This window comes from Stegodyphus dumicola, chromosome 12 (genome assembly GCF_044657685.1).
Source record: "Stegodyphus dumicola isolate Sdum_Otavi_A_Nest chromosome 12, ASM4465768v1".
Classification (NCBI taxonomy): domain Eukaryota; kingdom Metazoa; phylum Arthropoda; class Arachnida; order Araneae; family Eresidae; genus Stegodyphus; species Stegodyphus dumicola.
This window is the reverse complement of record NC_140779.1, coordinates 30285994-30305337: the sequence shown is the minus strand read 5'-3', so window position 1 is coordinate 30305337 and position 19344 is coordinate 30285994. Positions and strand designations below refer to the sequence as shown.

The 19344-nt window shown below is 35.6% G+C and overlaps 1 protein-coding gene across 1 annotated transcript in view; it reads left to right on the top strand.

The window, feature by feature from the left end:
• The first annotated feature begins 211 nt into the window (after window positions 1-211).
• Window positions 212-19344, top strand: part of LOC118189496 (uncharacterized) — a 28058-nt gene continuing 8925 nt past the window's right edge. The window contains exon 1 of the mRNA XM_035360114.2: window positions 212-635. Coding sequence (XP_035216005.1) covers window positions 247-635 — 389 coding nt within the window. The 5' untranslated portion in view covers window positions 212-246. The remainder of the gene's footprint in view (window positions 636-19344) is intronic.

The window sequence follows — 19344 nt, the reverse complement described above, 5'->3', positions numbered from 1 at the left end:
AAAAAGAAAGAGACCTTGAAAACAAAATTAAAAAACAAAGCGATAAAAAAGAGGATGCATCTTGACCTGTTTCTCGAAGAAAAATTGCTCCATGCTACAACAAACTCAGCGCATCTCCAACCCAAATTCGTTACCGTTACGGTTGCGTAACTGGGATATAGCTCCAATTTCGCTGGCTTTTTCCTCCCATTCCTTTTTCTATATAAGATGGCAACACTAACTTTCCTCTCCAGTTGCTTTTCCAAAATGTTCCCAGTTACTGGATTATTAGTCTCCGTGTTTGGAGTGATGATGGTAGCAGCGCAAATGCCACCACCATTGCCACCACCACCACAGTATCAGCAAGTACCACCTCCTTATAACATGTATGGACCATTAAACCCTTTTGCAAGTAGTAGCACTAGCAGTATGGTGTATCCACCCATGCAACAGATGCCGCCACCACCACCGGCTATGTCAGCAGCTCCTTATCCACCATCAACTTCTGTTTCGTATTCATCGTCAGGGTATCCAATGATGGCTGCGGCTGCACCTTATCCATCTTATGGGATGCCACCCCCCATGATGTACCCTCCACCTTATCAGACATTCTCAGGATCGGGACCTATGGGAGATCCTTTCACAACAAGCTCAGGGTAAGATTTTCATTATATCATCAATAACCATAGCGGCACTCAATGTTTTCACCAAAGAACTGCCTTAAAATATGGAATAGAAACATGTCAATTTGGAATATTTAAAATTAGGTAAAGTTCAGTATTAGGCTGAGACTGGTTTCGTAAGAAAATTCTCCTTATTTTAGAAACCAACATCGATGTGGAGTTGAATTTTGTCTTGTTTTCGAAAACTAACTTGATATCAGGTGAAAAATTTGTTTTGTTAATCTAAAGATTTAGCAGAAGGCATTTCGATTACATGATTTCAGATTTACATTTCTCATTAGTTTGTAAATAGAACAAGACAGCAAATAAATATTAATGAAGTATTTTTCAGAGAGATGGAATCATAAATATTTAAAATAAATTTCTCGGAAATTATAATACTAATTTAAATTTTCCTTCTCTTATAAGGCAACAGCAATTTTTAGGGTAACATATACGAAAAAATTCCAGGATAGCTGACCTGTAATTATATATTTAATTAATGAAATATTTGGTAATGTATTTTCTTCGGTACTGAGGCAAAGGGATGAAATAATCTTAAAAGTGTTTCGTAGCATAACGTAAAATCTAGGAATATTCGAAAAGGCTATTAAATGCGTTTTCTTTTATCTTCGTCAGTAAGAATAAAATGATTTTTCTAACTCAATTCAATTTTTATTCGTAAATTCAACTAAAGTTTTATTTTACTTTTGAAAATATTTGCAGCTTACTTAAAACAGACTTTTTATTTAATTCTATTTATTGCAGTTTCTTAAGAAACAAAGCCAAAAAAAAAAAAAAAAATCTGAAAGCTTTCAGATTTTATATTACACCCTAAAGGGAGTTTTTTTAACGTTTTAGTTCAAGAGAAATATCGCCAAATAATTATTAAATGAGCATATCTTTAGCATTTCTGATTCAGAGTCTTGCGCGTCGGTGATTTTTTTGTTTCGTTTTGTTTTGTTTTTCGTACAGTGTTGCCATTGCTCGCTTTGAAATCGTTAAGTTTGTTAATTCGTTAAAATTTTATAAAATATGAAAAAGATAATAAAACAAATTCCATATTTGGGCTTTCAGATGCCCATATTCAAGTGGAGGACTACGTTATTCAAAATTTGATGTCTCTAGGTACCTTTTCTTTTCACAATGCGAGAAACCGACATATGTTCATGCATATTCTTCATTATTTAATTTCTTTAACTATAATGCAGGGCTGAATTATTTGGTGGCAACAATTTGAAAACTGAAAAGCCTTTTTATAGTGGATGACGCAAAATGCTAAAACGAAAACTACAGCTTTTCTGGGCAAATTGGCCCTTTGGGCTAATAATTAATCGTCTGTTTTATAGCGTACATAATTTAAATTATTTGGAATAAACTCTCAAGAATTTTTACTAAGCACTGAATAAAAAGAGAAATTCGTAATTACCTTATTAGATAGGTTTTACATGTACATTTTAGCAGTAGAATGACAAATTCAAAATTTGAGAAAAAAACTTTTATTTGCATTTTGCATTGTTCGTTGCTTCTTAGTTTGTGCTTTCTTGAATTATTTACCTTGATTCATTAATCATTACATTTCATTGGTTTACAATCCTATACATTATTCCTTTAAAACCACAGTATTAACGGGGAAAAAAAATCTAAAAATTATTCATTTGGGGGTGGGCGTTTGTTTAAATATATTTAAAATGCTCTGAGAACAGAAGCTATATTAAACTACTAAAATACTGTTACGGTTTTCTCTTCTTCTGACACCAGTTGTTACGTTATTTTCTTCCTTCACGTTCGTACGGATTTCGTAGATTTGGAGTGAATAACGACGACACTTGATGAAGTAGTGAAACACACTTTATTTAGACAATATTGTCAGGACAGCTCCAAAACACGTTTTACAGTCGTCGATGAACTACTATAAACACGCTGACACGATCAGCGACACAGCCTTCAGGCTATCACGGTGTAGACAGCTTCCTGCAAAGCACCCGACTCTGCTTTTGGGAGTACAGCTTCCGAATCTGCTTGGTCGTTCTCGGAACTCCACGTACTCTCGAGACTCTCCACGCTACAACTCGCGCTGCACTCGACGACACACAGAGCACAGCTCCTGACTCTCGGTTCAGTCGTTTCCGGAGCTCAACACGCTCTCTCGATGAGAGACGCACACTAACTGACCGCGGACCAGCAGGGTTTATATAGCTTTTGGCTTGTGTTCGAGAACATTCTGGGCTAAATCGGTAAGAATTCGTTCCAGAAGGTTCTCCATCCGTCCATGGTACATCGTTAATTTCGTCGCCAAATGTGGCAACCCTGCCTTCCCTTGCCATTTTATGGCAACCCTAAAACTGCTTTGCGGGGAAGCTATCTCACCGCGCCTGTACTTTCGTAACAATATTTATAAGAGAACTTAGTATTTGATGCCTTATATAAAGCATTTCTTGGGATGACTGAAATTATTTTACAAATTTTACATTTAAAATTTCTGATGTGGGTTCAAAAATGTTTTCGTAACAAATATGGAAACGGAAAGCGTCTCAGGCAAATTTTTAATTCTGTTATGTCTCATCAAACGAGTTTTATTCATGACAAGTATGAATAAACTTGAAAATACAGAGATGAAATTGAAATAAGAGCTTAAAATTTTGCGTAATTCAACTATTTAATATTCGAAGTGAAATAAAATAATTTTAAAAGTGCTTTCCATTATGCCCTGGAGTTATTTCCAAATCTCATAATTAAGTCCTTTTTTCCTTCAATATTAAATACCAACACCTTGAGACATTTTAAAATAGTTGTATTACATTGTTAAGTATATTTAGGAAAATAATTTTTGTGTTTATTTTATTTAAAAATGAAAATCCTAAGGAAGAAAAAGAAATAGAAAAATATATATATATTTTCATCTGCGCTTTTGCTGTGAATTTTGAAATCGATATAAAAAAAACCTAAAGTTTTTACGAAAAAGATATAACAGCAATAAATTTACATCAAAAATATACATTATAACTACAGTTATCTGGACCCTTTTGTTCCTTGAGTTTCACATAAATTTAAATTTGCTGCTAATTTACTTATGTAGTATTTTGATTTTATTCACTACTAAATTCCTGGCTCTAGCATTTTCAATGCAATACAGACAAGACGATCATCATGGTTGAAACACCACATAAACTGAATGTATTAATAAGTTAGAGCAAAATATATCTTTATTTAGTTGCCACTGGTGGAAACAACTTAAGTTGTACCCTCCAAAAACCAACGCCCTAGGCGGCTTCTTATGTTACCTACCCTTGAAACTAATATGTATATACAGGACGACTTTATTCTGAGAGACTCTGTGTATAAATTCAAGTTGCCAAATTCCAGGATGCATTTTACTGTCACAGATAAACAAAAAAATGTCTTGAACATATGGTACCCGCCGCTTAATATAATGACAAGCGTTCCAAAAGTATTTGAGTTTATTAATAGGCTGAGTTTAATAAATTGTGATTGCATGTTATAAATTGTGATATCTATCAGCTGTACACTTTTCAAGTTAAATAACAACTAGTAACAACTAGTAACAAATAGTAATTTAAAAGATTAACACTAAAATTAAACTACTTACGTGATTTTTAAATTCATTTTGTAATTTTTTTTATAAAAAAATAATTGTAATTAAGTTCACGATGAAATTTTATCTCCTACAAACAACCATTTTATCTGTGTTTGTTTCATATTGTTGTTCAACAGTTTATTTTAACTGTATTCCAAATTCGTTTAACTGCTGACAGCTTTTTAGATAAGCACCTTTCAGTTCAAGAACTTTTTTTTTTTTTTTTTTTTTTTTTTTTTACAATTTACAGCACTTTTTTAGATTCGGTTATGAAGACACGTCATTAATTTTTCTGCATTACTTTCGCTATCAGTTGAAGCAGTTCTTTTAACACTTTCCTAATCAGTTTTTATATACATTGCCTCAATATTGTTGCAAACTGACATTCTAAAAATGAATCATTTGACATTCTAAAAACGAATCATTCATCATTTCGACATTCTAAAAACGAATCCTCAAACATCAGCATTCCAAAAACAAATCATTTGACATTCTGAATTTTGCACAAGAGTGTGCAAAATGAAGAGTCATATATATATATATATATATATATTATATAAATGACATGATTAAATTAAATGATTGTACGTGACGATTGTAATCTTTGCAATGAAAAATAATTTCTTTGTAAGGCAAAGAACATACGATACACATTTCTTTCATTTGATTCAATACATCTCATGACCTCATTGGCATGTCTCTGTGCATTATTTGGTAAATGGTTTTGGTTTTTAGTAATATATGAAATTGCCTAATTTGACAAATATGAGGTAAAGGTTGATATGAGGTATGAGGTTGCTTTAGTAGAAAAGCAATTAGGTTCCGCGGTATTTTTTTCTTTACACACCTACTACCCCTAACCAATACTCCTTTGCAAAAGGGCCCACCAGCGGCCGAGTGGTAAAGTCGCTGAACCCTGGTAGTTCGGTCCGACGTTCGAATCTCGCGAACGGGCTAGCTGCATGGGTGTTTTCGTGGTTTTCCCCATGTGTAACGTGTATACGAGCCAGTTTTCCTTAGAAAGTCCTCCACGAAGGCATCCTCCTCTTAGGCGAATAGCCCTAGTGTGCTTTGCCATAATTAAATACACCAAAAAACAACTTTGCAAAAGGAAATCTAACCAAACTTGGTCAATATTGCGTTTAGATTAATTTTCAGTAAATAAAAATAAATTATGTGTTTTTATGCAAAGGAAAGTAGTTTTCTTAATATTCAGAACAGTAAAAATAAATTCAGATTATATGACATTTTTACATACGCGGCTTTTAGAAAAAAATTATTTTCGGGTTAAGACAATAAAAAAATAATTTCATTGCGTAACTTTGTTGAAATATAAATGTGTTTTTGCATTTTATTTGAAGATTTGTTTTTGTAGCGGAACCATCCTGATTGAAATAAAACAAAATAAATGGAAAATAAAATTCTCTTACTTGCATTATAATAAATATATATCCTGTTCACAGAAAAATATAAAAGGAAATATTTGAACGTTTCTTTAAACAAATCGATGATTTTACACATGTATCGTCATCCGTTAAGCCTTACATCAGTGATTATTTTAAATGACATAATTATGCATATTATTTTTAAATATATCACAAGAGTTATCCAAAAGGATAAAGGCATTTTATTACAACGAGGACTTTTTGTTAGTGCATTTCTTGTAATTTGAGTCCAGTATTAAGAAAGCAGTTTGAAGTTTTTTTACGCATGAAGGCTAACTGCCCAGGCGTGCGAAAAACGACTTCAATTTTCCCGCTCCCCACGCCCCCCCCCCCAAACATTGGAAAATTTATAGCATTTTTTTTTTTTTTTTTTTTATAATTATTTTTTGTGAACCGCATGATGCAAACTGATCTGATTTTTTATATTCATTATTTTTAATTTCTTATCATTATTACATCTTCTCTGTACATCTCGCATGAAGCGAAGTTATCTGATTTACTTGGATTCTTTCTTTTTAATTTCTTATCATTATTATATCTTCCTTGTGTATCTTTCAACATATACACTCTCAGAAAAAAAAGCGCGAACATCATCTACAAGAACGCTACTGAAATAATGACGCAAAGGGACTATTTACTTACGCGATTAAAAGAAAATTTATCTGGCTAATTTGAACTTGAAACTTACGAATTCGTCATCCTCACGTAGACCTGACGGGCACAATCAACCCCTCCTACTTTCACCGGAAGGAGTGTACTATAAACAACGCTATTAAATGCGTGAAGGAAGAAAAAACTGACGATGAGTGATATACGTTTAGAAGTCTTGACGTCAGTAAGAATATCAAGGATCATCGCAGATGATGAACTTTCCCAATTATGCTGGAAGTAAAACTTAATTGTTCCAATGACACCACACCCATCTGGTCACGTACACCAACCATATTGTACGTTAGCGAATTTTTTATTACACTCTTTTAATTGCAGCGAAGTGATTCATTTCGTACGGGTGTTAAATGTACCCTGAGAACTTAGTTGGATATTATTATTATTTCAAGCCATATTAAATTACCATACAAAAAATAATTCTAGGAAAATGAAAAGAACTCGAAAATCGACTCTAATTCTGTTGACTATATCAAAATGGATTTAGTTGAAATAAAAAGCTACCATTGTCATAAATTCGGGTTTAAATGCGCCACATTCTATAAATGTACGAAACTAGTAAGGCATTTATCTTTTCCATGTTTCCCGTAAATAAAGCATGTAAAATAATATCACGCATTAAAATAACTGTAATAAATATTCCCTATCTTTCTACAGGGAGGAAAACTGAAAAATAATTTTTAGAGTTCTGGGTTGTATTATGTAAAAGTTATTTTGATTGCATTTTTTACACGAGCGTTTATTTCAATTGTAAATTAAAATACAGATATTGATTAACGATATTCTTTCTGAGTAGTAAATATTGATTTGCGAATTTGTATAGCCAGAAAATCAACATTGCGAAGAAGTTGCCTTTCTTCGAGTGACCATACAAAAAATAATTCTAGGAAAATTAAAAGAACTCGTAAATCGACTCTAATTCTGTTGACTATATCAAAATGGATTTAGTTGAAATAAAAAGCTACCATTGTCATAAATTCGGGTTTAAATGCGCCACACTCTATAAATGTACGAAACTAGTAAGACATTTATCTTTTCCATGTTTAAAAGCTGAATTTAAACAATACGAAAATTTAATGCGTATTTAGAATAGTTGACTCCGGCAGATTTGTAAATAAAATAAGAATTTCATTTTTGCAAAAGATTTGATTTTAAGTACGCATACAATTAATCACAGGTATGAATGATAATACTATTTTTAAGATAATATATTCATCAATGGAGTGTAACTTCTCACTTCAGTCACCTCCTTATGACCATCTTCCCTCAAACTGGTCAGCATTTCTGTCAATTTAAATAAATACTATCAGCAATGAACACTTGTAGAGTCATTAAGTTTTTTTTTAGGTTACATGAAAAATGTATAATGCTCTTGCCGGGGCTCGAACCCTCGTCCTTTCGAATACGCGTTTCGAATGTGCTTCCAGTTACATCACGAAGGCTTGGGAAAAAGAGTGAGAAAACACCTTGTATGCTCCCCTCTTTTAAATGGTGACTGGGGATTAAGGGACACAGTCGCCAAATTCTGTGCCACCTTTTAGTTCGCGTGCCACTTGTAGAGCTATTCGGTTTTTCTGAAGCAAGAGACGTGAAAATGTGCAGTGCCCTCTCCTGGAATCGAACCCTGGACATCTCGAATACGCGTCGAGTATGCTTCTATTTACATCAAGAGAGGGCATGTGGAAGAGAAGAATAAATTATGTATTCCTCCCTTTTTAAAGTGCGACGGGGATGAGAGAACCCAATCCCCATTTGGGGGACCACTTGTAGAATCATTAGGTTTTTCTGAGGCACGAGATGTGAAAATTGTACAGTGCCCTGGAACACTCTCAAATACGCGTCGAATTTGCTTCCAGTGACGCCACAAAAGCCTGAGGAAAGGAGGAAGAAAATACCTTATAACATCATGGATAGGCCTTAATATTTAAAGCGACCGCCTTCAAGGAAGACCAAAATTTTTGGCGATTATGATTGTTTGCTGAAAAATGTTTCACTTTATTTCACTAAAAGTAATGAAGAGACTTGGAATACATACATTTTCAATATAAATGTACTCCTTTAGGCGTTTCTGTGCTTTGTACTTATTTGATTGGGTACCTAAAGCTCTGATAGCATAGGACCTGTAGTAAGTGAATATTTGAATTTTAATTTTTCACTCTTTCTTCTTGAGCATTTTTAACCTTCTCCAAATAAAACTGCCATCAAACGTTTTTGCAGTTCCAAGGCTAATAAATGTCTTTTTTACCGTTCAAAACTAGATATATTTCCTAAGACATGTGGCGGAAGAAAAATTATTGTTTACCTTAATTTCCATGAAACCAATATTGGTACTTTAGTTTTCATAAAGTTATATAAATAAGCTCGCAGCTGCATAAAGTACCATTTGTGTTTCATAAGATTTAAAATCTATTCACTTGCTCTTAGCTTTCTTCAACTAAATTGCTGTTCTTCTTTTCTGCATGGAAAACCGGTAAAGTTATTTTTCAGTGAAATTAAATCTGACAGAACTGCCAGTGATATCTCATAGACATCTTCATTTTATAGAATCCTATTAGGAAACGTTCATTTAGATATCTTAAAACGATAGTACTTACATTTAAAAAGAAATGGTGTCCGCCGATAACATCGTAGCAAAAACATCGCGGACGAAAACGTCGCGGAGAAAACAACGCAAGGTGAAAACGTCGTGCTACAAAACATCGTGGGAGAAAACATCGCAAAGAGAAAACATCGCAGTTCTAAAACATAGTGCTACAAAACATCGTCGTCGAAAATAAAGCGGTTCAAAAACTTCGCAGTTTAAAAACATCGTCATCGAAAATATCGTGGTAAAAAATAAAGTATCTACAAATCATCGCATGACGATAACTTCGCAGACGTGCTTTTTTCAGGTTTTAATTATTGTAAATGGATATTCCCATAATGATTTGTGAGCGCAGTATGTAAAGAAGGATAATTTTTATTTTCACATATTTTATTAACTAATAAATGTTTGCTGAAAAAGTAAGAAGGAAACTTAAGCATAAAAAATTAAATGCAAATTATAGATTATACTTTTCATGAAAAATTACCAGTAAAAACTTTATAAAAATGTCTTAATTTTATTAATGGTCTTTGTTAGTTAACTATGTCGGTTTAAAATTCTATTAAGTGCTATAAGTTGCATTAATTTTCTATGCTTAAGTTTCATTCTTATTTTCTCAGCAAAAATTTATTAGTTAATAAAAAGTATGAAAGTAAAAATTATCCTTCTTTCCATCTTGCGATCACAAATCAATATGGGAATATCCATTTACAGTTATTAAAGCCTGAAAGAAGCATGTCTGCGATGTTATCGTCATGCGATGATTTGTAGATACTTTATTTTTTACCACGAAATTTTCGACGACGATGTTTTTAAACTGCGAAGTTTTAGAACCGCTTTATTTTCGACGACGATGTTTTGTACCACGATGTTTTAGAACTGCGATGTTTTCTCGTTGCGATGTTTTGTAGCACGACGTTTTTGCCTTGCGTTGTTTTCTCCGCGACGTTTTCATCCGCGATGTTTTTGCCGCGATGTTTTCGGCTGTAACCATAGTAAGAATTTTAAATTATGTCTCAAGATAAACTCTCCAATCTTAATACTTTTCTTAAAACTTTCGCATTCTATACTTGATGTTTAATTAATTATAGGAAACTAGCTTGACATTTAAATCTCAAAGTTTCCTTAACACCAGACTTAAATTTGACTCAAAAAGATTTACACACATTCTGAATTATCCACTATTCGATTCTTGTCTTTCTGCTTTCCACTAATATTTCCTTTTTCTTTTCTTATGGGGCCGCAGAGTGTGCAAATACACAGGGAGTAGGTACCAATCCCCGGTGGCACCTCTTTTCAATGGATTCTATCAGAAAATGAACATGGGCATGGTGTGCACCCGTGTCAGCTAACTTAGGTAATGATGTTTACAATTTTAATTCACTTCTAATGTAATATATTGTTGCGTGCGTACGGGTTCGTTATGAAATGAATGCACAAGTCCGATGAAAAATGAACAAAAATTTATTATTATCACAACAAAAATGCTTAAATTTTCTCAAATTATCATGCAGTATTACAATATCTCACAGTAGTTATCTTTTAACTACTCAAATGTCCAATAGAACGTAATTCAAAACAGCTAAAGAACGCTAATCCGCGAATTCGCTACAATCAACAAGAGCAGTTTTCTAAACAACAACAAACTAAGCATCTACTACGAACTGAGATGTTTTCCTCCTTTTATAACATTTTAAAATAACGCGCTAGAATTTTCCAGTACTTTCTCGAAATGAAAAAGAGTTATTTATTTATTTAATGCACGCGCTCTTGTATTTTCCGGCTTAGCTTTCTTTTAATATTCGTCACGCGCTGCACTGCGCGAGAAATAAAACCATTTTGTGATGTAGCCGTTCCTCAATAGACACTAATGCCGACTAGCTTTAAACGGATTTATTAACAGAGCACACAGGAACGGTTACAAACAAAAGAAATATACATAAAAATGAAACATATACCAAATGGAACATCAAACATTGAGAATAACATAACATAGTAAGCTATCATCATGGCGGCTGGAGGTCGACTTACGTTTTTTCATATCGCCACGAGATGGCGTTTAAATAAAATAGTTCGGTTACAGTTCATGAGTTCATGGCGTGAATAAAATAGTTCAATTACCCTTAAATAGGTCTGTTACATCCTCCCGCTCTGACTTCGTAGACGTCTCGGCAAGAAGTCAGGAACTGACCTTTGTCTACTTTGTGCAGCGGGCGGAGAATCAGATGAATGGGCTCCAGTTTGACAAGCAGGAAATTTAGCGTCACCAGCACCTTGTGCAACAGGTGCAGATTCGGGTGGTATTACACGTTTCGGGCGTCCTCTTTTCTTTAAGGGAACCACTGGAGTTACACGAGCTGTGTTTTGAAACTTATTTCGATCTTGATATGGATTCAAGGCTGAAACATGATACTTGCCGAGAATTTTGTCTGGTTCATGAGGATCGGCAATATCATAAGTGGTTGGAGATCTTGTAGTCACTATCACATAAGGACCATCTCTCTTGGGCATGAATTTAGCAGTTTTCTTCAGTGGACCTTTGCTGATTGGATGGAGGGTGACCCAAACTTTATCTCCAGGAACGAATTTCGGCGTTTCTCTTCGTTTTCTGTCAGCAAAACGTTTCTGTTTATCTTGATGCAATTCGACTCTTTCTCGTACCTGTTGTACATTTCTTGCAAAACGTTTCAAATATGGAGTAATTTCGGGAACAAAATTATCGTTCTCAATTACGGCTTTTATATCATGCTTTACATCATCTAAGGTTCGTAACTCTCGTGCAAATTGAAGAAAAGCAGCAGAATGTCCAGTTGAATCACATTTGACTGTATTCAAAGCAAACCTTATTACTGGCAGTTTATCCTTCCATGACTGATGGTCGTTACCAACAAGTATTGCTAAACGTGGTTTCAGATCTCTATTCTTCCTTTCAACTGGGTTAGATTGTGGGTGATAGACAGGAGTAAGACTTTGATCAATGTTCAAGATATAGCATAGTTGTTGCATAACAGCACTAGTAAACTGGGTACCATTATCACTTATTATTTTCTTGGGTAACCCAAATCGAAGGGCAACTTCCTCCAAAAGAATAGTGGCACATTCTCTGGCCGTGGCTTCCTTTAAAGCAAATAGTTCTGTCCACTTCGTAGCACAGTCCTGCACAATAAAAATTCCATTTTTCACCAGACGGTGTTTCAGGAAGGGGACCGAAAAGATCAATTGACAAGGTCTCAAAACGTTGAGCATAGACTGGAGTTTGAAGTAAACCAGATGGCTTTTGATTAGTGGCTTTATAACGACAGCATTCGAGACAGCTTTTGACATATTCTGCTATATCCTTTCTCATTCCAACCCAGTAGTATCTTTTTGCTATTCGATAAAATGTTCCTTCAGATCCATAGTGATCGGCCGTTGGCGAATCATGATATTCTTTCAAGATTTCTGCTTTTCTTTTTTGAGGTATAACTAGTTGTGCTTCTTCCTCTTCTGAATCAGGGAAATATCGGTACAAAACTCCTCTGTTCATAACGTAGCCTCTTCCAGTCCAAGTTGCACAGTCTGCTTCTTTCTCTGGACTCTCAAAAGTTTCGATGATCTTCCGAAGATCATCATCTTCTAGCTGTGATTGTCTTAATTCTGCAGGGCTAATAGTAGGGATTTCGACAGAGACAGCACATACTTGACAAGAATCTGTACTTGAGTGTTCACAAATAGGACGAGACAATAGATCAGCAATATAGTTCAATCGTCCAGGAATGTAATTGATAGTCAGATTGTAGGATTGGATTTGTAAGGCCCATCTTGCGAGCCTACCAGTTGGTGACTTTAAAGACATCAGCCATTTCAATGGTTGGTGGTCAGAGGTGATTGTGATAGACTGGCTTTCAACATATCCTCTAAATTTGTTGAGTGCCCATACTACTGCTAAGGCTTCTTTTTCTATGGTGGAATAGTTTCGTTCTGATGCAGTCAGCAAGCGGCTGGCATATTCTATAGGGTGTTCTTCATTTTTCTCCCCTTGTAGCAACACTGCTCCAATGGCTACATTGCTAGCATCTGTGCGAATGATAAAAGGCTTCGTTCCATCAGCTTGCTTAAGAATCGGCGGGCTAATTAATTTGGATTTCAGCTCTTGGACAGCATTTTCTTGTTGTGCTTCCCACTTCCACAGCGCTTTTTTCTTTGTTAAATCCGTTAACGGTTTGGCTATTTGAGAAAAATTTGGAATATATCGACGATACCAGGAACACGTTTGTACGAACGATTGCACTTGCTTAACAGTTTTCGGCGATGGCATGTCTGCAATGGCAGCAGTCTTGTGTGGATCAACAGCTATACCATGCTTAGTAATGTAATGCCCTAAATATTTCACTTTTTCACAACAGAAGTGGCACTTCTCACGATTAGCATTGAGCTTGAATAACGATAGACGTTGGAAAACTTGTTCTAAGTCAGAAAGGTGCTTTTCGAAGCTAGATGACAGCACGATGATATCATCTAAATATGTCAAAGCAAACACATTATTAAGTCCAGAACGGAACCTATCTATCAATCTAGAAAAAGTGGCAGGAGCGTTTCTCAATCCGAAGGGCATTCGCGTAAATTTATATGTACCAAAAGGGCAAACAAAAGCAGTCTTATTTTGATCTTCTTCAGCTACTCTCACCTGATGATAACCGGATCTCAAATCAATAGTTGACATATAAGGTGTCGGTTTTGCTTCACTCAACAAATCATCTATACGTGGCAAAGGATAAGTGTCTGGAACGGTTTGAGCATTTAGGTTACGATAATCAATGCATAACCGTACTTTTCCATTTGCCTTGGGAATCAGAACCACAGGAGAGGCATAGGGGCTTTCACATTCTTTTATGATACCTTGTTTTAGAAGGGAATCAAGTTCCTTTTTCAACAGTTCTTTCTTACTTGGGCTCATTCGATATGGAGGGACTGAAACAGGGGGGCTGTTTCTTGTGTTAATATGGTGTTCAATGAATGGAGTGGCTTCTCCCCCTACTTTGAAGACAGTGTGATATTTGTTAAGCAATGCATCAGTTGCAAGCCGTTGGGCTGCAGTTAATTGTTGTCCTTCATTTTCTCGTAGTTCGCAGTTGTTTACAACAACTGGGGTTTCTTCCAGTACTTGGGATTGATGAGGTTTCACGAAGCTATATTTTCTTCGAGGTTCATCAGAAAAGTTCCACCTATTTTCAGCAAGATTTAAAACAATTTTAGCTTTTTGAAGAAAGTCAGTTCCTAACAGAGTCGAGTTATTTTTGGCATCAGGCAACACAAGGAGCGGAGTTTTGAACTCTCTGCCTTCGAGAAGAATGATTTGTTCCGTGCGAAGTACCTCTTTTTCAGATACCAAACCATCAGCGAAAGACACCTCTAGTGTTGTCTTTTCAAATACTGCATCTTGTTTCTGCAGAATATGATAGAGGGATTCACTTGCAATTGAGTGACTAGCACCAGTGTCGGCGAAAGCTGTACCGGAAACACCACCAATACTAATTGGAAATACAGCAGTCCGAGTGGAAGATAAACAGGATCGGATTTGGATAGTGCCAAAATTTGATGAATTTGAAGTCTTTGGGGGGTTACAGTCTGGACATTTAGACTTGATAAAACCAGTTTTTCCGCACCCATAGCATATTAAAGGAGGTCGCGTTTCCTCTGTTTGTTGCTGACTACGATTTAAAAAGGTTTTATGAGTTCCCTGTATGTCACTTGTTCGATTTTCCACTTTGTGTTTGGATGGATTAGTCGATTTGTAAGAATAGTTCCGCCTGCCAGGAAGTTCAGTTTTATAGTTCGTATTTTTAACACGTACAGCTTCATAATCATCCAATTTCTGTACTAATTCAGATGAACTCTTTATTTTTCCCCAAGTATCAATAAAATGCTCCTTAACGTCACTACTGACTCTTCTTTTAAGCTGATCCGTCAGGACCAAGTCTTTGAGTGATTCAAAGTCTGTTACATCGAGACTATGGAGCCACTCTTCGAGATAATTGTTTAATTCGTAAGTAAAATCTTTCCATAAAGACCCAGGGTGTTTTTGGTGTGTAGTAAGTTTAATTCGAAATGATTCAGCATTTAATTTGAATTTTTGTAGCAGAATCTTCTTGATGTAAGAATAATCTTCTAATTTGTCTTTTGGTTCTCTTAAAATAATTTGCGAAATGTCTATAGGCAGAAGAGGTAGGAGATGAGTGATGTAATCTATTTGTTTTATATTAACTTTCTCACATTGTCTTTCAAAAATTTGCAGGTAGGTTGCAATGTCAGAAGTTCCTGCAAATTTAGGGATTAGGTGTTGAATATTTGTTTCAGATGCTGCATTTGAAGCAAAGGCGGCATAGTTAGGGTTTGAGTTAGCAGCTGCCAGGTTTATTTTTAAACGTTCCAATTCTAATAAAAGTTCTTGTTCTTTTCTTTGACGTGTCTCCAGATCGTTGCTTTCACGTTGTTTTTGTTGTCTAGTTTCGATTAAAGTTTCCAGAAGATTCCTGGTAAAAGCCTCATCATAAGTGTCAGAACTGACAATAAGATCTTTAAGATCTATTACTCGCATAGTGTCGTTTACAGTGAAACCCAGTTCTGCAGCGAGAGTTTTTAAATCCTCTTTTCGTGCTTTGGCAAGGTAAGCCATAATTATATGAGAGGTCAGGGGGAGGGAAAAGATGAAGTTGAATTTGTTGCTATTTCGATTTTATTCACAATACAGTATTTTAGAATTAATAATTATACCTTTAAGTAAAATGTATATACCCTTATTAAACAGCATGTATGAATGTAAACAATGTTACTCGTACATTTATATACCACTATTAAACAGTATTTATAATTGTAAACAATAATACTCACAAAGTTTATTATTTCGGAGTCGTAAAAATATCATAAAATGCCCTCATAAATTCAACTTGTATCAATAAACTAACATATAATAAATTGCTCAAAAATTGTTTACTACTTAGCAAAACATACAAAAACATACATAAATGTCTTACCATAAGCTTTTATATTTAAGCTGAATTCTTCGAAATCTTAATCTTAAAAAAATATTAAGCTGATTAAGCAACACACACTTAGTAACTCTTTTACTTTATTTAAATAGTCATTCGATTTTATTCATAATTATTTTCTTTCGCTTCAAGAAATATTTTCAAGACATGCATTCATTAAAGGAAAACAATCGTATTTTCTTAAAGTATTATACTATAATCATTTTCTCAAAATGTTCGTCGAAAGATAAATCAACAAGTACAATATTTTATTTTATGTAGAATAAAACATTTAATAAGGAACAACAGCACTCAAAGGAAATAAAAATAATAAAAGATTTGATGTAAACACATCATAAATCATCGCTAGTCTAAACATTTCCGCGGAGGGGGGAAACATCTGCTGCTGTATGTCAGAAGCGAAACTAATAAATTCTAATGAACAACGTCCATGAATATATTCAAACTTTAACATCAAAACATGTATTCAGTGAAACAATATTATTCACAAATTAATTTACTATGCGAATTAACATTTTAAAATAACAAATTACAATTCAAGAAATAACGTTTGGTTAACAGAAAGCTGTTTGCTTTCGTTTAATATTCTTATGTAGTATCAATAAATGAGATTTCAGTAAAGAATTTACATTTGCTTTAAGAAGCAGCTTATAATAAATAATCAGTTTAAAAGAACTTTAAACTCAGATTAAACGATAATGTAAACGAAACTTATCTTTTCCGTTGAAATTGTCCAGTTGATGATTCGATGTGCTAGCAGCACGGTATGACAATTTTAATTCCAGAATTGGTTTCTAGAATTTTTGACCAGCAGTCCAAACCTGAAAAGAAACTGAGCCGATCTCCAGCAACTAAAAGTTAAATTCGGGAGTAAGAACTTGTTAAAGCCAAACAGAAATTCTAAACATTTTGTTGCGCCATTTTCGATTCAAATTTAGTTGGGCGCCAATGTGATGTAGCCGTTCCTCAATAGACACTAATGCCGGCTAGCTTTAAACGGATTTATTAACAGAGCACACAGGAACGGTTACAAACAAAAGAAATATACATAAAAATGAAACATATACCAAATGGAACATCAAACATTGAGAATAACATAACATAGTAAGCTATCATCATGGCGGCTGGAGGTCGACTTACGTTTTTTCATATCGCCACGAGATGGCGTTTAAATAAAATAGTTCGGTTACAGTTCATGAGTTCATGGCGTGAATAAAATAGTTCAATTACCCTTAAATAGGTCTGTTACAATTTAATTTATAATTGAACTAACATTTGCTTTTTAAATACCAAATTCGTAACACTGCCCCCTTCCCAAGGACTGCACGTCCCGGGCAGTACAATCCCTGGATAGGAAGCTAAACTTACAACTGTGGCATAAATGCAACTGAGGCATAAACATTACATTACAATATCAAACAACATGAACAATAAATGCAATAACTAACTTGAACAAATCAAATGCTATCAAATACTAAATATAAAACAAATACTAAATACAAATCAAATGCTATCAAATACTAAATATAAAACAAATACTAAATACAAATCAAATACTAAATACAAATCAAATCAAATACACATTTAAAAACAAAAAGGACCATGGTCTTATACTATTTACAATTATTTACATTATGTACTACGGCCATAGTAATAAGCTAACCTGTCGTAAGAGTTCGAAGACTCACGGATCCGAACCACGACGTCATTCGTGTTCAGCACTGTATATGGACCATCCGAAGGTGACTGTAATTTAGGACTCAGTCCTTTTCGTTGAATCGGGTTCCACAACCATACCTTGTCTCCTTTGTTGGATCTCTGTCTAGTAGCTCTTGTGTCGCATCTGATCTTCATTTTCTCCGTCGCCAAGTTGACTCGCTTTCGTGCAGAACGGTGCATCCCCTCAAACCGGGCCTGGGCATCTTGGATGTGTTCCTCAGGCGATGAAGGCGCATCCGTAGGGCGACTAAACAGGCGGTCACAAGGCAGACGAAGGTCTCGACCGAAGAGCTTCTGGGATGTAGAATAGCTGGTAGTCTTGAGTTTCTTTTCGACCCTGGTATGATTTCGGCAGCTTCCCGAGCTCGATCTTTCGGACAAGGCGTCGACATTTCCAGGCGAGGATCCCTTTTGAGGATGGATAGTCATGCCATCAGATGCTGAATGCAGCTTATTGTTTTTGAAATCTAAGGAAAAATTGTATTTCCTTAAAAAGTCCAATCCGAGTATGCATGGATCTGTAATATCCGCCACATATGCCGTGTGATGGTAGGCGGCACTTCCAAACGTGATGTTTACGTTTAACTTCCCAGTTATGTCGATCTTGTCACCAGACGCAGTCTGAAGGGTAACACAGGATGGCGTCCAAATAAGTTTATCTTTAATCTGTTCAGCTAAATCTTTCCTAATGATGGTAACATTAGCTCCTGTGTCAATGATCATATTGCAAGGAACTCCATCGATATTCCCATTGATGGACAGTCCGTTATTGTTGCCACTCACTATAGAGATCTTAAGCGCTTTAAAACAGGGTTTTTCATTATCTGGCAACCTCCGTTCCTTGATATGGTCATTAATTTGTTTCCTGCGTCGTTGCTCAGAAATTGTCTCAATTTTCGTACCCTGGGGTGTTCTGCAATTCTTTCGTACGTGGCCTTCAGCTCCACAGTTCCAGCACTTTGGTTTCTTGTGAGTCCTTTTCCTTTCCGTGGCATTTAATTGTCTGTTTAAATCGTATGCCTTATTTTCCGTGCTCTGGGGAGTTCTGCAGTTCCTTCGTAGGTGGCCTTCAACACCGCAATTCCAGCACTTAAGGGTCGGTTTCGTTTCACCACTATTCCGTCTTAAAGCATTCACTGGTCTTGTCAACTCATCTGTTTTATTATCCATGCCCTGGGGTGTTCTGCAATGCCGTCGTAGGTGATCTTCAGAACCACATCTCCAGCATCTTACAGCCACTTTGTTCTCACTGCTACTCCGTATCAAAGCATCGACTTGTCTGGATAAATCATCTAAACGAGCCATCAATTGGTCCCCTGGGTCGTGGACTCGCACAGCTCTGACTGGGTAGCTATCCCTAAGAGTTGCTTGCTGGGCTGCCTCAAATTTCATGGCATACACTAAAGCGCTTTTCAGATCTTTAACATCCGCCATTCGCAGTGCTTTCTGTATTTCAGGGTCCCGGATGCCATCGATGAAATATTGCAGGGACAGGATTTCCCTTGTTTCTGTCGGGCACTCCGAAAAGGCGTGATGTGACAGCCTTTCAACATCCGTGGCGAGCTCCTGAAGCGTTTCGGTGAGCTTCTGTTGACGAGATTTTAATTGGAGCCTGCTGTAGTCTTTTAAACATTTCTCGCCAAAGTGCAGCTCCAATGCGCCG